Raw genomic sequence first — 22,224 nt, 5'->3', positions numbered from 1 at the left:
AATAATATGTGTATAGTTCTATTCTTGATTGTATTACTATACCTGAATGATTATGTTTATGTGTGTGTGTTTGTTTGTTGTTTTTGTTTTGTTTTTTTGTGTGTTTTGTTTTGTTTTGTTTTGTTTGTTTGTTTTTTTTTTTGGGGGGGGGGGGGAGGGAATGGCATCAATAAATAATTACGGCATTTATTTGCAAAATAGAAAGTCTTTTTTTTATGAAGGCCCCGGGCCTTTATTTCTTATATGGACAACGCCATTATGTTTGCATCACAAAGCAAACAAACATAAACAGTTGCAAAATGCAAAATAAAATAGCAGTAAGACAAAAATTCGAAATTTTGAACAGAAAGCTTTATGATTTTGTTATATCTTGAATGTGACTGTGCAACAACCGAGGAAGTGTACGTGCTGAGGAACCACTGCATCTCAGCGGAAATTTTGTGGTCCTTATCATGTGATCGGGACTGCTATAGGCCCTATATGCATTGGCATAGTTTGGGCCTGTATCCAAAGGCCTGTATTATTTTGTTGTTGTTGTTGTTGTTGCACGCACATCTGAAAATTTACTCCTCTCTTCTTCTTTTTTTTTTGGGGGGGGGGGGGGCGGCGGGTACATGCTTGACCCGTTCTCTGTCAATACTGACATATTATTTATGTGTATGTCTTTGAAGGGAATATAATAATATGGCGACCCTCCTCGACAAGAGCGTCCGACTTTTTTTTTTTTTTTTGAGAAAGATTTATTTTATCGCATTTCTCGTGACCATGAGGAACAGCGGCGCAGAGTCATAAATCACAGCTCGCAACTATCAACCTGTAAAAAGTCGTCGCCAAGCAGTCGTACAGCGTCGTAATTACATTTGTATTATTTGTAGTTTTTCGTTGTGACAGCAAAGCCCAAGTTGATTTAGAGGGACACATGACCTTTATGGACAGATCTTGTCCATGGACGTGTGTTTGTATAGCCATGCAATATTTACATAAAATTTCGAATGGATCCAACGCCCTTACAAGTTGCATAAAAGATAGTGTGGGAGCCTGCAATGATTGCGTAAGAACGTTATGACATTGCAATGAAATGCAGCGATATTACATGTCCACATACTAATAATGGTCAGTTTCACCTCTGTTCATCTTTTAACCCAAGATATAAATATGACCGTAAGCGCGGTTTGTTCATAGAACTGTCATCGTCAATCATTACTACTGGTATGGTACGCTGTTACCGCGCGGGCAAATCAGCTCACGTCGTGATTTTTCGTACGACTTGACAAAAGACTAGCACTCACCAGCATTATTTTGTGTTCGGTATCGTTAGCGTGGGGACGCTTTTCGAAATTGATTATCCAATGCACTGTTACAAAAGACTTGTACCTGTCGAAATATTTCGGTCAAAAGGCGTGCTCCGTGACGACCTGTCTCGTAAACTTGTCTCTCAACTCCCTTCCGAACGGTAAGTGCAAGAATGTGTAGTTTATTGTCAACTAATACTATCAAATGTAGAAACTCAGTGGCTGAAGTTGGGTTGCCTGTGCTGTATGTATTGAGGTCGCTCACTCTCCCGATCGGAGCAACTGGGTACGTCCACTGCCCTGGCCCTGGCTGCACCGTGCAGCAGTAAATGATGCGGTGAATTCCCCCATACCTTCACCTCGCGAAACGTATCTTTATCATGGTACAGTGAGTCAGTGTAGACAATTCTAGTCTTGTTCCATTGTATCCATGTGTTCAGCCTAACTGTTGATAGTAGCTGGGTTAGTGTCAGTTAGAAAGGCTAATCTGTCTGTCTGTCCGAAGGAGTTTCTTTAAAAAAAAAAAAAGACCTTTTTTTTTTTTTTTTACGGCTCTCCTCGTAACGTTACAAACTGTACAGTGTAACGTTAAGTATTGTTGTAACGTTAAGTATTGTTAGGTATTGTTAAGTATTCTACTAGGTCTATATACATACAGTCTACACTACAGACTCAGACAGGAGGGGATTCCGTAGCTTAAAAGCCACACGTTTGTAATATCCGCGGAACAGATACTCCTGACGGCAAGATATACACTGTACACTTCATAATAATATTTCTAGCCTGATCAGATGCCGTGTGAACATGTGTGTATACATGTAGTTATATTATTAATTATTAACGATTTACCTGAGTGTCTATCCACCGACTGCACTGTGAGGTTATTTGCGGATGATTGCATGATTTATAAAACAATCAAGTCAGAAGCAGATGCCCACATATTACAGCAAAACCTTGATGCCCTACAGTGTTGGGAGACCGACTGGTTAATGCAGTTCAACCCAAACAAGTGCAAAGTGCTTCACCTCACCAACAAGAGGAAACCACTTCTTAATTCATACAACATCCATGGCCAGCCACTGGCAAACACCAACACAGCCAAATACCTTGGTATTCACATTCAGAACAACCTTAGCTGGAACCACCATATCAATCAAGTTGCCAAGAAGGCCAACTCCACCAGTGCCTTTCTTCAAAGAAACATCCATGCATGTCCAAGAAAGATCAAAGTGCTGTGCTACCTGACCCTCCTGAGACCAACCATGGAGTATGCCAGCATAATATGGGACCCTTTTACACAGGTCAATATCAACAGGTTGGAGATGGTACAACGCCGTTATGCCCGCTTTGTGTTTCAGGATTACCAACGAACAAGCAGTGTCACCGACATGCTTCATAAATTGGGCTGGCCCTCACTCCAGGAACGTAGAGCTCAAGCGAAAGTCTACATGATGTATTGTGTTATGAACTCTCATGTAGACATCCCATCCAATACAATTCTATCCACGAATCCCAGGACCCGCAGGGGCCACTCCCAGATGCTGAACATTCCTCATGCACGTACCCTCATCTACCAGAGAAGTTTTATTCCGGACACAACACGACTGTGGAACAGCCTACCAGACCAAGCCATCAATTGCACCTCTCCTTTAATGTTCAAGGAAGAGGTGAAACATCTCCAGCTCCGCTAGATGGCAGGAGCAGTTTTTAGCAGCACATTTTAACTAGCACTGTACATATGTGTCTTCATGAGCAAACGTTTTGAAATGCACTGTACATGCATGGCTGCACCTAGCACCACACCAGTAGGCTGATACACCACAAGGTGGCCTGTACTCTATTGAAAGAAGAAGAAGAAGAAGAAGGGCTGTGTATAGGGTCTAGTTTGGTTAACTCGGCTCAGCTAGCGTTAGACCTTTCGACCTCGATGTAACGTTGGGTCGTTAGATCGGTTGTACAGCAATTACATACAGTTTGTATGCGTTCAAATTTGCAACTTTCCCAAGATCAATTCAACTATGCCCTATGGGTCCATGGAATAATTTACCACTAAATTTAAAAAAAGGTAAATTTACTCACTCCAAAGTTAACCCAGCCATGTTCAGGAAGGTTGCACTGCCCTTCATCAACAAGATGCAAAACCTCCTGCAGGGTTCCACATGCTGTAGAAAGGGACCAATGTTTTTACTTGCATGCTGGACACTCTCAGTCTCGCTGTTATTGTACCTATCGAAAAAGAGACATGCACAACCTTGTCACTTTGGCACCTCCAATGGCACATGACACAATTTGTATCCTGGTATAGCTTCCTTGGAGCTGCAATTGGGATTACTGCAACAAGTAACAAGTGAAATAAGATTAAGACCTAGCGGTCTAACAGCACTGGTGGCGTGGAGTGGTAACACTTACATTGTATTAACGTGCACACATTTTAAAACTGAGCAGTTTGTGAATGGATGGCTGAATGTGACATAGACTCAATTCTTTCTTTCTTTTTTCACATGCAGGACGTCTCAGCTACAAAACTCACCATGGATCTTGCAGTCCTGACTTCCCCCAAGGTAGTGAGCTCCTGCTTCTTTGTCGCTGCCTTCCTGATCGCGTGCTCAAGAGGGCGACAGTTCTGGCTTCTAGCCGACTTTCTGGCTACGACGGCGTTTGGTTTGGCTTGGTTCTTCCTACCCCAGGTCTTGCTTGGGTTTCAGGTAATAATCACTCATTCATTGCTGTGTTGCTACTCTCCTTCATTTGCCCTTACTTGTGGGAGAGAAGTGGAGTGTAATTGTAACCATTGGATGTTATTAATGTGTTGTGTTTTGTGGATTTCAGCTGTGAAATACTGTGAAAGGAAAAAAAAAGAAATTAATTTAGCAGAAAAAAAATTAAGATGTTTCATACATTTTTGGTATCTGGTGGGAGATGTGTGCTAGAATATGATGTTGATAATGCTTAAGGGCATATGGTATTGTTGTAGCTCAATTATACTTACATTTGTACATCATTTCATTTGTCAAATGCCAAAGAATAAGTGTGTAGCTCAATTATTTGTACATCATTTCATTTGTCAAATGCCAAAGAATAAGCATGTGTTCATGGTCCTTGTGATGTAGTTTCTTCTATTTGAATACAGGTAAGCTTTTGAGCAAGAGGGAGAAATTAAGATTTCACTAGAGTATCAGAATGACAGGACTTTTGAAATTAAAATGAAACCAAAGGATGGCATCAGTCCATTTTCACTACATGCATCCTTGCAATCTGTTGCCACATACAAAGTGTACATGTAGTCAGGACATCATTGCAGTAGCCATACAGGTAGGACTACTCTGCATTAATGTAATGTTTGAGCCATCCATCTTTAATATCCTCCTTTGTATGAGCACAGTCTTACACTTGTATCATGTACACAGGGTGTAGACAACCTGTAGAGCCATCCAAAGTAAGTATCAGTCTAGAGATGGAGTTACAATGTAAATACAAAATTTGCATTCATTCACTGTACTACACATTGTAATGGTAATTTAATGATGATGAACATGGCATGCGCCTTGTTTTTTGCCGCAGATCAGCAAAGTTCCGGATGGGACCCATTTGACGTACACGAGGGCCTTTGGTGCGTGTATGATTGGTGATGCTGTGAGCCGCTACTTCATCCGGTCCTCGAGGGATAACTCTGCCCAAGTGTTTCTTCTCCTCTCACGCATAATTGTGAGCAAAATAATTATAGATAAAAGAAAATGTTATGTCTGCAGGTTGTTATGTGGACCATTTATGCAGTGACAAAATGTCTTTTCTGTTCTGAGTTATTCTTTTTTTCTTTCTTTCTTTTTTGCCAAATGATGACCTTAGTTGAAATGTTACTCTGTGTGACAGATTGTAATGTTGTACTTTCGTGAGTGATTTTCAAACCTTTTAATTGTGTGTATCTTTTTCACATAAATTTTGTATATGTAGGTTGTTTTAATGGGTCAGTCAAAGATGCATCCATTTGAATAAAAGTATGATATTGATTTGAACAAATTATGCTTTTGTTGTGGGGTTACATTGATTTGTAGACACTCACGAAACTCATGTTGCAGAGGTGAATAACTCCGAATAGCAGTATCGATCTAGGTTGAAGATTTGCCAGTTACTAGTAGATATGACACCTTGTTTGCATCAATTTGTCACAAATATGCTAAGGCTTCTTAAAATTTAGAGACAACTAGAGTGTTGTCAAACAATAATGATTTTGTCTGTTGGTGATCTGGAATTCAGTTCTTAACACTGATATCTTACCCATCTTGCTTTCCATCTTGTGTCATGTAGGGCTGCTCCGTGCTCCTTGTTGCCATGGTAATCATCCAGTACACAGGGGGCGAGTGGAATGAAATGGTAAGAATGAAAATCCATTTTTGTAAAGTTGGTGCAAATCTAATAGGCTAGGCTAGAATGATTTGAAGATGTCATAGGGAGGGGTGACCTGCCCCTGCCCTTCATGTATTGAGAAAGAGCTGACACTTCATATTGTTGTCTGAATGGCCCTGTTATTTCAAATTCTGAACAAACAACCTTACTTAGTAGGCCTATAGTTCAGTTGTACTGGATGATGTCTACTGCTGTGATACTTCACCTTGACCTGCATTATTTGTGAAATCATGGGCAGGAATTTTAATGGAATGGTAACCCAGTGTTTTTTATGTTTTGTCTTATCCGTATATTCATTGTTTCAAATGTTTATTCATCTATTCATTTATTTAATCATTTATTCATTTACATTCTTTATTCATGTGTTGTTGCTTGTGCTAGATGAACATGTAGATTATTGTATACATTTCATGTAATATATTAGATGACCAATTGGAAGACTGATGATACATTACAATGACTCTCGTGATATATAAAAGCGAACAAATGACAAATTGACATTTCACTTTTACTGAGACTTCTCAATCCTGCCTTAAAGGGATCGTATAGTTTTGGTTGAGACCTAATTTCAGGTTTCGAACATTTTTTGGTGAGATAATGAGAAACCTCTTATGAAGTATGAAAAAGCATGTAATTCCATGAGGAATTCAAAGTTTATTTGACGAAAATTGTTTTTGAAATGGCTGAGATATCCAAAACAGAGTGATTCTAATAAGTGTGGGACCCACACTTTATTACGATCTCTTTGTTTTACTTTGTTTTTGGATGTTTCAGTCATTCCAAACCCGATTTTCATCAAATAAACTTTGAATTCCTCTTAAGATGGTATGCTACGTACTATTTCATAAGTGTTTTCTTGGTATCTCGCAAAAAGTTAAAAGCCAAATTTTCATCTCCACCAATACTGTACTATCCCTTTAAAACCCTCCCTCAGCACATCTTCTTCGGCATGATGGGCAACCTGGTGTGGATGATGGGTAGCGCCGTCTACTACTTCCAGTCCCGCTTTTCCGGTGGCCACGCCCAGCTGGAGAGCCAGCTGAACTTCCATCTCCGTGCCGACGGCTTCCTGATGCTGCTCTTGGGATGCGCTGCCTACGGATTCCCCGACATGAGCATCAGGATCTTCGTAAGTTGATACAGTGTGCTCGTGTTATAACAAACATGGTTTTAGAGGACAAGTCCACCTTCGTATACATGTGGATTGAATGAATGCAGCAATATTAGTAGAACACATCAGTGAGAGTTTGAGGAAAATCGGACAATACGGTGAAAAGTGATGAATTTTTGAAGTTTCTGCTCAGTCAGGGCTGAAAGAGAAGACTACTATAGCTTGTGATGTCACATGCGTACAACGATATAAGGAAAATTAAAAGAGAATTTCACAAAACTTTATTTTTTTCATTAAAGTGCACGTTTCTTCAACTTGTTACTGACGTATGTTAAGGGTAATATTATTCCCCTTGTCTTCTGAAAGAAAGAAGTCGAGTGTTACTTTGTTATGAGAGAAAAGAGAAAATATGTTGAATTTTCTTTATACTTTCTTTATAACGTTGTACTCATGTGACATCACAAGCTATAGTAGTCTGCTCATCCAGCCATGACTGAGCAGAAACTTCAAAAATTCATAACTTTTGAATGGATTGTCCGATTTTCCTCAAACTTTCACGGATGTGTTCTACAAATATTGCTGCACTCACTCAACCCACATGTCTGTGAAGGTGAACTTGTCCTTTAACAAACTTCTGATACAACGAGATAGAAAGTGCAAGTACCCAAATCTTTATCTGTATGTCTTTATATGATATATTTGTTTGGCTATAACAAAATTTCAATATAACGAAAGAAAACTCCCAGTATGCAAGTATATGTAAAACATGTAAAATGTAAATGCTACCATGTCATTTGTTTCTTTTTTTATACGTTATATTTCTGCTATGACTCTACACCAACTGGGATGTGATTATTATTTTTGACTAATCATGTACTTATTTCACAGGGCAATGCATGTATACTGGTATTAATTTGCTTTCATACAGTGCATCAGTATTATGATGTCCATTCAAAGTTTTTACAGTATATGTAGGAGCTTGGAAAAGATACGTACAAGAACATAATAGCAAGTTCCTATGAATCAACACCTCAATTAGATGCAAGATAATTGTGAGTTCATTGAGATGTGGAAAATTGTGAATACAGTATCAGAGCCTTCTGTCAGCTCTGATAGTGCTGTTTTCATTTTGCTTGAATGTTCTTTGGAAAAAAAGGACAATCAAGCAAAAAAGGATTTTGAAGGAGTATAAGGTCAGCTACAGAAAAAAAAACCTTCAAAATGTCCCACAAATGCTTAGCCTCTCTGCGTTGGTGCCCATATACGGTAAATTTCTCACCTGATTTTCGCTGACAGAATGACATTCCAGCCGTCGACAGCGCCCACATCCACATGATCCGGTCTGCTGGTGCCCTGGAGATAGGATCGGCCCTCCTCAGCTTCTTTGCTCCAGGTTTCCTCTTCGAAGAGGACAAGCGGGCGCTGCTCGTGGGGCGTGTTGCGGTGAGTACTTGGGACCCTTTGGCACACCCACTCTCTGAAAAGTTTCAACTCTTTCGCTCAAGCATGTTGGCAGTTCGCTTTACCTAAATTCTAGACCCTCGCTACAGTGCACTGCTGTCTTGTCGATACGGTTATAACGAAATTCTTGGTAATTTTCATCTAATTATCATGTAATATATCTTTATATAAGCTGTACTTTACTTTTTAGCTGGAACAAAATTTTGATTTTGTAACTAAAGAAACCGCTGGTCCTGTGAACTCATTATAACGGGAGTGCTCTGTATAATCTTACCCACTACTATATTGTACCAGGATTATCATACTCTATCATGCTTTGCAGTTGAGATATGTCAGCATTAACATGAGCATTCATATACATATTCTTGGTTTGAGACATGTCAGCTTTCACCTCTTGAAAATGTTAACAGAAAGAAATGGAAAGTTAATCCATTGTGCTCTGGAGGGCCATACCTTTACCTCAGTGTGTCGTGATGGTCTCCATATTTACAATGCAATCCGTCATCTTTGAGAATATTCATGTGAAAGGCCTCTACAAAATGCGTAACAATGAGCTTTCAGTTTGTTGAAATGTTTTGCTACATTTATTGTATGTGTTATTCTTCGTATTTCTGTTTTGATTTGTAGTTATCTCTGACCTTGTAAGCAATTTGCTGTTAGAATTGGTAGTTTATTTATGAGTGAGGTTTTCAGCATTGCACAAATGGTCCACTAGAACTCCTGCATGTCTTTCACAATGCAGTCGGGTTTTCCAGCACCAGAAATACAACCTTGTACTGTATAATAGCTGTTATTTTTGCGAGGATTTAATTTTCGTGAATTTTGTGTATCACAGTTCGATCGCGAATTTAACAACACAAGAAAATGTCTCCATGTCTTAGGATACTAATGCATAGGAATTTACGTTAGCGTAGGCATCAATTCGGGAAAACAACATCTCGCGAAAATGTCTGTGTCCTCCCCATTCGCAAAAATATCTGTATGTGAAAATAAGAGCTTATACAGTAATTCTTTTTGTAGTGACGTCTCCATTTGCGTCTCAACAACTGTTTCTGATTTTCCCCTGTCCCCAGGCAATTGTGATGACCGTCCTGGCCGCTTTCTACGCTTCTGCCAACTACGAGGGCTGGGGCCAGAACCTCCTGCCCTTCCTCGTCGGAGAGGGCTTGATCGTGCTCAACGCGCTGCTCGGCTACTTCGCCCCGCACGAGACTGACCGCTACAAGAGCAAGTGAGCTCTCAGGTGCTTGGTTCGGCGGTGGCTCAATGAGCAGCAAGTGTTCGCGAGGAGCTCTCATGTTGACTGAAAAGTGATATTTTCCTCTCCTTCTAACTGTCAAGAGTGTGTACTTAGCACTTTTTCCCCTTCCGTGAATGTGAGTGTAGGCAGCTGACCTGAATATTTTGATGACTACATATCAGGAGCTCTCACTTCTTGTTCTTATTCATTTATTATAATTTTCATTTCAAAACAATGTTTCCATTTAGAAAACCAGGGTCGTGTTGTATGAAGCATGTATAAGCAATTGCTACACACAATAATTACCATCCTCGCAGTGAGAGCCAGGTGAAAGCCAATTGGCTGTGAGTGATTTAGTACGTATAGTTGTCATGTTAATTGCAGTTATCTCGAGTTGGAAGCGTTGTTAATGCCTTACGATATAGGCCCCTGTAGGCTCTGTACCATGCCGTCAGTGAGCAGTGTCTTGGGGTGTCAGCCACTGTGGCCAGTTTTAGTTAGTCATTTGTCCCACTTCCGTCTCTTTATTTCAAATCTCAAAGCTTTCCTTTTGAGAAAGATGGGAAATTTGCTGTGACCCCAAAGTTTGGCGTAGAAAGAATTGAGAGATTTCCTCACACTGAAGCTTAAATTAAGGAGCCATAAGGAGCATTACCTGAAATGAACAGCTGCTGATAGTGTCATTTGTTTATAAATATACGGCTTGATATGAAGCAGTATCATGTAGGTGCTGATACAATTCGGCCAGTTTGGGGCTCTGTTTTAATCGTACAGAGATAGCATAGTGCAAGAAAGTAGCACCTTCGACAAAGCAGTATACACAACAGGCATTTCACAAGCCCAAGTGAATTGGGAAATTGAAGTTCGACATATGGTTTAAGTAGGGTTCGTAGGATTTTATTTATTGGCATGGGGACTGAATTGATACAGGGTAGTGTTATGTAGCTGAGTTAGTGGTCAAAGTTGAGAAATGTATAAGGATGTGCGTCAAATGCCGTAATCTTATATTCAACTACAGTGTACTTGCATTATCACTTTATATGTTTTTTGTTTTGCTATATGACATATCAAAATGCAATTGTTGCAATGTCAGTAGTGAATACAAAACTTCAGCAGTGTCTGTAAAGTTTTGTAAGATAGTCGCTTTTTAAGGTGAAATTGTGCCAGTTATGCTGTAAGTCTGTGTTCTTATACCATCATACATTTACCAAAACAATTTTGCTGCCAACCAATCAAGACATTCCTATTCACTGCAATTAATCATGGTGTGATGATCAAGCAGAATTCACATAAGCAAGAAATTCTTAATCTACTGTATAATTGTATTTTAGCTTCACCGTTTTGAGTGTGGAATGAAATAGTTTTTGTTAGTGGTGGTAGATCATGCAGCTTCCCATGGTTTGATTTCTGCACTGACATATAATTTAGCTAGCCAGAATTGTTCACATTAGACCGAGTTTGTTCAGTTGAGTTTTGCTGGAAAAAAATGTACTGATCTGAACTTTGTGTTCATCTTTGCGATTAGGAATTGTACAACATTGCATGAAGAGAGAAATCCATCACATGTGAATAGGTGCAAATCAGTGCCATGACACATGATGAGTTACTCTTATTCAGTTTGTTGGTTAGCTTGCTTTTGAAATTGTACAGGCATGGAAAAAAATGGTTGCTTGATATAAATGAAAAGAAAAGCTGTTCATGGTAGAAGATTAGTGTTAAGAAGCGATTAAACAGCCATACCAAGAGAGAATTTGTTCCGTGTTAATGCGATGGTCATACTGCTTTAACACAGAAAGTAGTTTTGACCCTTGTGTTGTAGTTGTTGTTTTTTCACCTCTTGACTGACGTGAATTTACCGGTAATTGGATTGTATTGTAGTGACCTGTGTGTAGACACACTGATAGGGGGCTGCAGTGCATTTGACATGGGTAGTTCCCAAGTACATGTAGATATCAATTCAATTTAGTTAGAACTAACAATGCATGTACAGTTTCTGGTTGATATTCATTAACCCTTTTTTCTTGTTAACTAAGTGTCAAGGAACTAACTTTGTCTTCTGTAAGTTGCATGTGAATAAGCAACACTGTCTTTCAAACATGTATCAGCGGAAATGTGCATGTGAATGCTGTGGCCCTTGAGTGATGGCATTCAGATCTGCGCGACATTAGCTAGAGACGTTTTGGCGTTGTTACTAGAGAGGTTTTGGCATTGTTACCAGAGAGCCATGCGTGAGGTCACCAAATGTGTTTGTCAGATGGTGATAGCAAAATTATGTTACTCCATGTACCCAATATTCTTCTCCTCTTTATTTGCCCTTTCATAGTCAGGAGTAAGAGAGATATTTTCCTTTCATTTTATCCAGTACTCTCCAGTGAATCTCACCTTGATGAACCCCCTCCTCCTCTCAGGTTTCTTCCTTCACTCTTTCCTCTCTCTCTCTCTCTCTCTCTCTCTCTCTCTCTCTCTCTCTCAGGTTTCTTTGTTCACTCTCTCCTTTCTCTCCCCGCTCTGTCAGTGTAGATATGACATGACGTGAAAGCCTTGCATTTTTATAGCATCGTCTTTTATTTATTTCATCATCAATCCATCATTGCTGGGATGCGGGAGGAAGGAAAAACGGGGGAAAACGACATATTCAAAGAAGACATGAAGATGTCTGGATAGTTAGTAGTCGGGTATATTCCCATATTGTGCACCTTGAAATTTCATCCCGGTGCTGATTCAAGCTTCAAATTTGCTTCGTTTTCAGTGTGTACAGCAGAGCTGCCAAGTCCCCCTGAAGCGATACTGCAGGAGGCTCTCTGAGATATTGACTGTCTCTTCTCATATTATTGTTTAGACTCTAGAGGAGTCAACATTCTTCCTGATTTGGGAGTTTTATTAAGTGTAAAACACAAGTATCTCCCATGTAAAAGACCTTGATTCCGTGTGTGTGAAAGTTGGCAGCCCTACTTCACAGCAATTTTTGCTGCTTGTCCAAGCATTTTATGATACCGCCAAGGATGATACTTGACTGCAAATGCCGGGCATGATATCCCATCTCTGTGAGGAGCAGCAATTACATCAGTACAAAACGCACTTCGGCTTTGCCTTGTCTGATTCCGACTGTTCCAAAGTTACTATCAGGTGGATAATTCTTACTAATGCCCTGTGTAAAGTGCATTGTTTGTATAACATTTACCACATCACAGTCCACCCCCCCCCCACCTCCACCACCCAGTATTGCAAAATGAAATCATGCTTCATGAAAGACCTCACGAATGATTACTCTTGGGAAAGGCTCTTTTTGCCGTCTCCATTTGTATAGTAGACATATCCAAGCGAGCATACAAATGCCACTGCGCGCTCAACGCAAGTTGACACAAAGCAGTAACCGAGTTCTGTTGGGAAACTGTGAGTCAAATCATGTGCTCTCATTGAGCTGTAATCAAAGTAAGTGGAGTTGTACTCTGTAGTTTTTGTACCGATATATTTTTGCATGCTGTGATATTTTCTTAAAACAAGGTGTTTACAAAATGCTTGAATAAAAGAAGAAAGAAAAAAAGGATTGAAAACAATGTTTTATTTTGTGTGTCTGCAATATTTTTTTTATTTATTTATTTTTTTTTATTTTTTTATTTTTTTTTATTTTTTTTATTTTTATTTTTTTTTTTTTGGGGGGGCCTGTCAGTCTGTTTGTTTGTGTCTCAGCTTCATTCCGTTTCATGGATTCTACTACAGTGTGGCTCGTTCAATCTCCTCAAATCTTCCAAGCCAAATGCAACTGTATTCGTACATACTTCCATGCAGCTAAAGATTGCTGTGTCTATTTCCAGCGCAATCTCCACCTCTTGTTCAAGATTACTCTGATGACTAGGAGATAAGCAGAGATACATTAGATGAATGAGCAGAATGCTAGAAGTTACATTCTAAGCATCTTTAAAGAAGTGAGTTAATCTATGACATACTGCGCAAATTTTCGCCATAATTAAATAGTGATGTCTTAGCGATGTCTTCCCGTTTATGAATTTACTGTATTAAGACGGTTCCATGGCATATGCTCCTGCGACAATTGCTTCTATGAAACATCTGCACGCTGCGCCAAGCATAACTTCTACCCACAAACATAACCCTAAGCTTAATCTTAATCCTCACGTCAAACTAATCCTAAAACCCTATCACTAGCCTAGCTCCATCCTTGCAGAAAGTACACGTAAGATCGGAGCAATTGTGGCATTAGCAAATGCCGTGTCACCAAACCAACTTCTCGCCGGGGTATGAAAGTTGTGTTTTAGGGAGCTTGGTCCTTGTTTTGATGTTCGTCCTACCTTATTCACAAACATTTCTCCACACATTTCCTCTCCTTCTCTCTCTCTCTCTCTCTCTCTCTCTCTCTCTCTCTCTTTGTTCCCTTGTTTTTTATATCACTTTTATGTAAGAAATTACAAAAGGGTGACTTCCACAAACAGCGGTAGTATCAGATACGGGGGTGTCGAAACGCAGTACGAGGCGTGGGTTACGAGAGTATTAGTCCCACATCACGACTAGACTTCACACCATGCGGGGAAGTCGACGTCTCATTTTTAGACGTTGGAAACCAAACCACGAAATAAATCAAGGACTCATTGTCTATTTCAAGTTTCAGCCTAAGGTCACAAATGACACATGTTCAGATCAGAAGTCCCGTCAACGGACTTCGGTTAGAGCAGTACATGTATCTGTACAGATTACTACAAGATATTATTTCGTAATAAAAGAAAGACAATGCCCACTTACAATGATGTCCCACATACATGTACTCATGTTACCATGTCAATGTTGCAATCTTCCACAAATAATTTTTGTTTTGTTTTAAGCAGACGTTTAGAATCCCATATTTGCCCCAAATCAATATAATGACATTTTATTCATATATTGAAAAAAATCAAAATTGAATGCAGTGATAGTTATTGCAGTCGGAAACAGAAAACAACAACTCTGACAATGTAACTCAAGAGTGTTGCGTCACCAAGATCTTCGGCAGATATTCGCGCTTTTTGTATTTAAAGGCACACGCAGAGAATCAGTGTAGATTTTGTCCAACTCGGTGAAATGTTTTTTTATCATTGATATTAATTTTTATGAAAATTAAAATCGATTACAATATTATATAAATCAAAAGCAGAAAACTAAAAATCTGACAATATAACTCATCAAAAGTATTGCGTCACCACGACTGCACTGGAGCTCCAGACAAGGTCACGGCCGCTTACCTATATAGCGATCACTTTTCCCTGCGGCAGGCGAATCTGTGTCGAGGTGGACCGCTGACCTTACCAATCGGAAACCGATAATGGTGTGAATTGAAGAGGGAGAAAGCAAAACGATAATCACAACAAAGACAATTTGCATGTCGAGCATATTGTGGTCAGTGCAGTTTTGAATATTCAAAAGTGTCCATTTTAAGATGGCTTGTAATCAGAGGTATAGGTAGGGTACCTTTGCGATGAAATGTATAATTTCCTTTGTGACGTTCTTCAAATTTTCCGAAGGAACTGCAGAAAAGACATTTGTCAACTCCACACGGAATAACATTCCGTTGCATTAGTACTACAGTATACCAAGACGCTATGATATTTATACTGGCGTCTATACCTGGATCTTTTGAGATAATTGCCCGAACCAGGTAAAAAATGTCCATCAATAAATAATTGTCTCATTGTACACAATCTTGTCATAAAGCCAATGGAGGGAGGGAGAGAAAGAGGGATACACATAAATATATATATATATATATATATATATATATATATATATATATATGTACAAATGATGAACTCTGTAATATAACAGAGAGAGAGAGAGAGAGAGAGAGAGAGAGAGAGAGAGAGAGAGAGAGGCGGGGGGGGGGGGGAGCGACAAGAAATTAGGCCACAAGTGTCAGCTCTTAATTCCACATGATGCCTCCACAAAGTGCACGTTATATACTGACCTATAGTCTTTACAATGTTCGAGGAGATCGTACTTTTCTCGAGGTAGACAGGGGGTCAAGACGTTGTCAGAAGGCATTATTGGTAATAGACATTCTCCATAATCCGCGCGCCAGTTAGGTAGCGTGGAGGCAATTTTCACCCCAATAGCCATGCACAAGAGGAACACAATGTGTATCTCTCTCTCTCTCGGGGTGGAAATGAAATGCTTGTAAAGAAAGCATTTCATCTTCCAAAGAACCCGATTATCCAAATCTTGCATTCATCACATTAAAGCGGTCTACAGAATTTCACCGGGGGGGGGGGGGGGGGGGGGTGGAAGCAGAAGCACAGAGCTACTCTGATGTGATTGGTTAGCTTGCAATCAGAAGTAGACAAGTCAGTCAATGATACACGTTTGGAGTGCAGGCAAGGCAGGCCAAGGTGGCAACAGATGACATCGTGTGGTATATTTATGTGAATTTTTATTCTTGATTGCGGGGATCAACGCAGAATGCGGAAACGGCACGACTTCCGTATTAGCAATTGTGAATCGGGCGTGCAACGGAGTGAGAACCTGGAATATTGTGTTTTGGAAACGTTCTCAAGCGTGTAGCTGCTTTTAATGCAATGCATATGTGTCGACTTCATGGAGTTGGCAACCCGCGGCTGCCACCTGCCCGCGCCGTGAACTTGAGCGGGGCGAGTTGGCGGCCACTGCTGGGCTCGATTCGTTTCGCCGTGACCCAGTATTCCACGAACGCTAGAAGGACGTTAAATCAAAAGATTCCCACCCCACCTCTTCCTTTTACTATCATTGAGTCTGCTGTCCTCGCCTTCCAACACTATAGAATACGTTTATAAATGTTCCAGTATTTTAAAAAAAACCACGTAAAACATGTAACTGTGTTATTACGACATTCTCAATGTAAAGAATCGAATGCGTTAGCGGTATGTCTCTTGGTGTCAATTATTGCTGATCAAATTATATCATACATGACTATAGATCTGCTTTTGAAGTATGCCATTTAAAAAAAATGGAAAAAAAGTGTCATTCTTGGGCGAGTCTTTGCATATAGCCCACTTTTGAGAATCCAAAATTATTGAGAAACAGCTGTGTTTATATGGATTTATTTGATATTGCTTTGTCGTTCATCGATCTCTTCCATCTGCGCTGGCTACACAATCTTGAAGCAGGTTTATTTTCTTTTCGCCGTGGAGGGAGTGCTTCGTCTACTTAGCATAGAATGATTCATATCTGGTATCGAGAATGTCCTACCGCGTTCAGCCTGTCAGATGTAACGTATCCAGATCGACGAACACGCAACTTGTCCCTGTAAATTACGATATAGAATTAAAGCTCTTTTAGATAAGTCTAATCCAATTTCAATTTTATTGAACATAAATGAAATTAGCATAACGCTGTGTCCATAGACTAGAGATTATTGCCTTGGTTGCATAGATTAGGAACGCGGGCATGATTACAGAAAACACTATTATAGGCCTACAGTCTCTTTTATGACACTGAATGCTATAGTTTGTAATGGTATCCACCTAAATGTTAAAAAAAATGTATTTTCTATTGGTTTTCAGACTGCTGAGATTTTTTCTCTCTCACACAATAATCGCTGGAAATGAGAGTGACCTGCTTGGACAGACAACGAGAAACTGGGCGTGGTCCGCGGTTGTAGGCCATCCCGACTCCAACGTGTGGTACCAAGGAGGTTCTCTCGTACCTCCTTGGTGGTATACTGCCCGACGTATCGGGGCCGATCACGTGACATTCACGAGTGTCCGACGAGCCAGAGGTCGCCCTTGAACAGGACTGTTAGGTGAAAAGAGAGATTGCCATACAAGAATACTGTACTTCCGTCCCATTGCTGCTGCCTCTTCTGATTTTCTAGGAATTTGACGTCGACACCTGCACACATAATCTGTACCAGTAATAATAATGAAGGATGATAATCAGACAGAAACTTTCCTTGCAAGCAAAGCTTTTGCTATCACTGTGGCAACATATAAGTACGTCCTTTGGTCGGTATGATTGGCTTGATAGTTACAAAGCAGGAGTTGGTTCTGGTTACATCCTATTCATATGGACATGGCAAACTGCGTATTGCATGAGAGCGTGATATGAAGTCCAGAGAGAATATCATCCATGTTCAGTCAGTCGGATGCAACGATCATGGTTTCCTAAAGAGTTACATGTATATCTTTAAGATGTGTTCTCTAAAGTGCCACCTGTTAATGACACGTGATGATTAATACTCTGATCTTTCTGTATGTAATGATACCTTCATCCTCATTGATTTTATGTGCACACTCTCACATCAGCAACCTGAAGAATGTGACCAACGACGTTTGAAAAAAAAAAACAGACAGGAAAAAAAATGCATAATTCGCAGTCGGAGAGTGCCCCTCAAGCCTCCACGTCATCTTGACCGATGATACCGGGGTCCGCAGGAGCAACGTGTGCCGTGAGGGCTGGCTGGGTACCCGCTCACCTGGCTACCACATGGACTGCTTGTCACTTTTTTCTCCCGCTCTACTCTCGCTCCTTTCCTCCTCCTCTTCCGTTTACTAGTACACTGCAAAAAATGCGGTGTTAAAAGTGTAACACCAACCGGGTGTCAAACTGTGGGTGTTAAATTTGGTGTTAAATTGACACAATTTGACACCCTTCGGTGTTAATTTAACACCAACATTCTCTCATTCATTGGGTGTTAGATTCTCGGTGTTAAAATGACACCCAAGTGGTGTTATAGTTTTGTCATGAAAAGGGGGTTTTCACTAATAACACCGTATCGGTGTTAGTTGTCCAACAGAGAAAGTCACGTGTTCGCAGTCCGATGATCTCATTGGTTACACATGCCAATGCCTGAAATTTGTTGCTGTGGCGCGGAGTCGTCAACGTCTGTCATCGCGATAGTCAGGTTTTCGATGTCGTCTGGGGCTAAAAATGACATTGAATCTATGATGGTGACTTTGCTAAGTCTGTCAGCGGGGATAAGTATCTTTTAAGGTAATTATTTCCTGTGCCAGTTATTTTCTATTATAAACGATGTGCATGATTTTCACGGATTTCATCGCATATTATAGACAACTTTGTCTTTGCACACACATAATACTGTAGTATACTATGTAGCGCAGCATACTAAGTACATGTAGCCTATAGTGTTTGCCATACATAATAGGCCATAACACCAACGCGGTGCATTGAGTCCGAATTTTGCTGAGGGTTCCTTTGTCCAATAATTGCATTTTAAAAATATCATCAAATTTTAAATATAAAAGGTTCCGTGGCATTTTGTATTGTTATTGATGTAGTTTTCTTACCTCTGAGGCTCTGGTGCGGATCTTTGTTAGCGCGCAAATCATTACCCGCTACTGACGTGCACGAAGACGAAGTTCGAACAATGTTTGTGTGTACATGTTCGTAGGTTTGTACATGTTCGTAGGTATACTGGTAGGCCCCTAGGCCTACTATATTTTTTGTAGGGCCTACTGTAACTGTTCTAGGTCCAAACTGTTAGGTTTAAATTAGTACTAGGTACTAGTAGCAAATATCGCTCTAAAAAGAGCGTAAATACCCGATTAAAGGGGCTGGGTGGGGGGTTCTCCCGACCCGATTTTTGTTTATCACAACAGGTTACGTGATGTTTTCAGTAGCTACTTTTTGTACACGTAGGAACGTAGGGGCCTATATAGGACGCTAGTGTTTGCGCGTGGATCTTACGTTAGAATCTACTAACTAGTTTCTAATATGAGTACTACTATTTATGAGTTTGCTAACCGCTTACAAATTTACATTATATAAGAATATGCTCTTATAAAGTTGATGACGTCACATGCATGTAAAACCGGTATTTCCACCGAGTCCATGTTAAGACTCTAGACTCTAGATCTAATTGTAAGGTGCGAGTTCAAGGGTAGCGAGAAACAGAATCACAGCCCATATTAATAACTGGCAGTTGTTCTCTGTCTGAGAACTGATCCTAAATTTCACAAATGAGTCAAAATGGAATACATGTATCATCGCTTTTTTCATGATTCAGGTGAGGGAATATACGTCTACTTTGATGGTAGTATTTGTTGAAATAATCTCTTGGAAAAAAAAAATCCCTTCTGGAATATCCCTTTTCCCCATACTTATGTTATTGCCACACTTAATGATATTGGCAATAGTGCACTTGAGAATCTTGAAAATGACAGAATTGCAAAAAGACCTTTTATTATCTATCTAAAAAGCCTTGAAAATGAGAGTAGATCAATTGCAAAATGGCATTTGATTTTCCATTTCTCCTCAAATAATATTTGCATGAATGTACACTGCATAAAGATGATGAATACCTGGAAGCAGGATATTATTGCCCCCCCCCCCCCCCCCCCCCCCCCCCCGGTGGCTAATTAAAACGAACTTGAAATTATGAGCATATCTCAAGTAGGTTGTATAATAGAATCACCGACTGAATTAATCTGAAGCCACCTGAACAAAACCCTTTGTTTTCTGCAGTTCTGATCAAATCTTTCATGCACACCAGATAAATCTGTTTCATGCACTTGTATACAGTAAATACACTAGTGCAGTTATGTGGATGTTCAGTACTTTGTATCCTAAGCCAGTGCATCACACCTTGCGCACCAGTTTGACAGTTTGCGGACTTGTAGCCACTTGATAATTATGTATGTTCATGGTCCTTACACTTGCAGGTTGAACAGTACTTCTCACTCCTTCTCCCAGGCAACGATGCCAAGCTTTTTTGAGGAGTGGCCAGTTTTTGGTGGAAGGTCTTGTCAAGCTAGCAAGAGGAAAGCCTTCAGAAACCACAGTCAAGCTGTTGAGTTTGCTGGGAGAACACATGCGGAAAACTGATGTGGATTCATGAGACTTGGAGCAATCATCAAATAGTGTACCACCAGACTTGGTAGCAGTCAGGGTATGCACAATACTATAGGTTTTGAAAGCCCCTTTTTTATGTTCTAGATGTCTATCCATCCAATATCGTTTCTTGTGTATCATGCCGTAAGTTGAAAACAATCATCTGTGAATAAAACTTGTTAAGGATATGTAAATCCAGGGGGCGTTCCACAAAACATGTCATTGGTGACAACTGTTATAAGTAGCTGAAATCTTTGCATCTGACAATACATTTTATCAAACGTTTCCCTGGAGTCGATGAGGGTCATGAGGTCAATAATCAAGGGTCAGGAGCCCTTCATTATGGAAAAAAAATGCAGGAAATATCTTGTGACTTTGATTTTTCAAAGGCAGATGAATGGATTTCACCAAACTCAATTGTAATATAAAAGTTCACAGTCACAAATCAATATGTAACGTAATTTTGTTATTTTGGAGATGCTGATGAAATAAAGAAGAGTTTTTTTTCTTGTTTTTTTTAAAGAAGTCACACAACAACCCATGGGTTCATCCTACATGAAGGATCATATGTTTTACTTAATGCTCCCTGATTATGCAGTGCAATTCACTGATAATTTCTGTTGATACCTGGATACTTTATTAATGAGTCGTAGAATATAACATGCATTTCTTACAACACAGCATAGAATGTAAGTAACCTGCAAATCCTTCTTGTACTCTATCTGCTTCCACCTGTGAACCAGGGCGCAAGGATTGTGCAAGATTGCTGTGGCTTTGGCTATAGACTACCTTATCCGATTTCAAAAGGTAAGTCTACATGACTAAAAGGTTTGTTCAAATATGATGCGACAAACCCCCTGACATTTTTAGTGTTCAGATATGGTGCGCCGAACCACGCCACTTTCATTATGTTAATGAATGCACATGACTAAAAAAAAAAAAAATAAGATAAAGATAAACTCATGACATTATATCTTCACTTACTTTTGAGCTTGATTGCACCATAACTTCTTGCCACTGTGTGGCAAAATATATTCCTCTTGCCTCAGTGTTTTTGTTTTGTTTTGTTGCATTTTGATCTGTTTATTTGTTTGTTTTCTACCATCTCATATCGCATTGATTTGTGCACTAAAATGTTGCCGGAGTTTGACTCATCATATCTGAACAAGCCTTTATGAGTCATTTTGGACAGGCAATTAGAACTCACAGTACTTTGGTATTCTGAAAATGAAATTGATTTTTACGAGTTTACTTGATTTTGCATTTTCTACTTTCTATGATCTGTTTTTGTATTTGAAAAGAAATTAGAGGTCAAGGGAAATTTTCTGGGGTTTTTTTGTGTTGTTGGACTATGTAATTTATTAAGATCACTTGCTTTTCAATGTTTCACAGGTTAACTTTTTTTTTTGGATGTTGTGAATATTTTTGCGCACTTGCCTTTGTCAGGGTTATGTCCTGATGTCGACGAGAACTTTACTCGTGAATGCTTCAAAGTTGATCCTTGAACTTTAAAGATTGTCTTCCCCATATGTAGGCTAAAAATTTTGAAGTTGCTTTTTGATCAGTCACAAATAAGAGAAAAGTGATAAATTTCAAAGCTTCTTTAAGAAAAAATAGGTATAAGTGAGTTTTAATTGTGAAATTATAGTGATCTTTAAGTAAAATGGAATAAGATCCATTTATTATCCTCTGCCAAGAAGTGGTGCCTGAATTGTTATGGTTTTGAGTAGTCCATCCCTCCGTGTGTGTGATAGCTTGAAATCTGTTAAAATAATCATAAATGTGAATAAAATGTGTTAAGCCTATGTATGACTGAGTCTATCAAATTGCATTATGGAATCGAAATAAAGGTCACCGTCAAATTTGTCTAGTTTTTATTGTAATAGATTCATACAATGTCTGTTTGTTTT

At 39.6% G+C, this 22,224-nt stretch overlaps 2 protein-coding genes across 2 annotated transcripts; both read left to right on the top strand.

The window, feature by feature from the left end:
• Positions 1-1,329: 1,329 nt before the first annotated feature.
• On the top strand, positions 1,330-12,710 carry LOC139726626 (uncharacterized). Its single transcript, XM_071637617.1, has 7 exons — positions 1,330-1,453; positions 3,800-3,997; positions 4,854-4,997; positions 5,598-5,663; positions 6,631-6,825; positions 8,104-8,250; positions 9,342-12,710. The coding sequence occupies exons 2-7, from the start codon at positions 3,824-3,826 to the stop codon at positions 9,501-9,503; spliced, it is 888 nt and encodes a 295-aa protein (XP_071493718.1). The 5' UTR covers positions 1,330-1,453; positions 3,800-3,823; the 3' UTR covers positions 9,504-12,710.
• On the top strand, positions 2,282-2,983 carry LOC139726634 (uncharacterized). Its single transcript, XM_071637624.1, has one exon. The coding sequence runs from the start codon at positions 2,282-2,284 to the stop codon at positions 2,981-2,983; it is 702 nt and encodes a 233-aa protein (XP_071493725.1).
• Positions 12,711-22,224: the final 9,514 nt, after the last annotated feature.

The sequence above is a fragment of the Diadema antillarum genome, unplaced genomic scaffold (genome assembly GCF_040938485.1).
Source record: "Diadema antillarum isolate AM-2024a unplaced genomic scaffold, OU_Dant_1.0 seq00000094_RagTag, whole genome shotgun sequence".
Classification (NCBI taxonomy): Eukaryota; Metazoa; Echinodermata; class Echinoidea; order Diadematoida; family Diadematidae; genus Diadema; species Diadema antillarum.
This window is presented reverse-complemented; position numbering and strand designations above follow the sequence as displayed.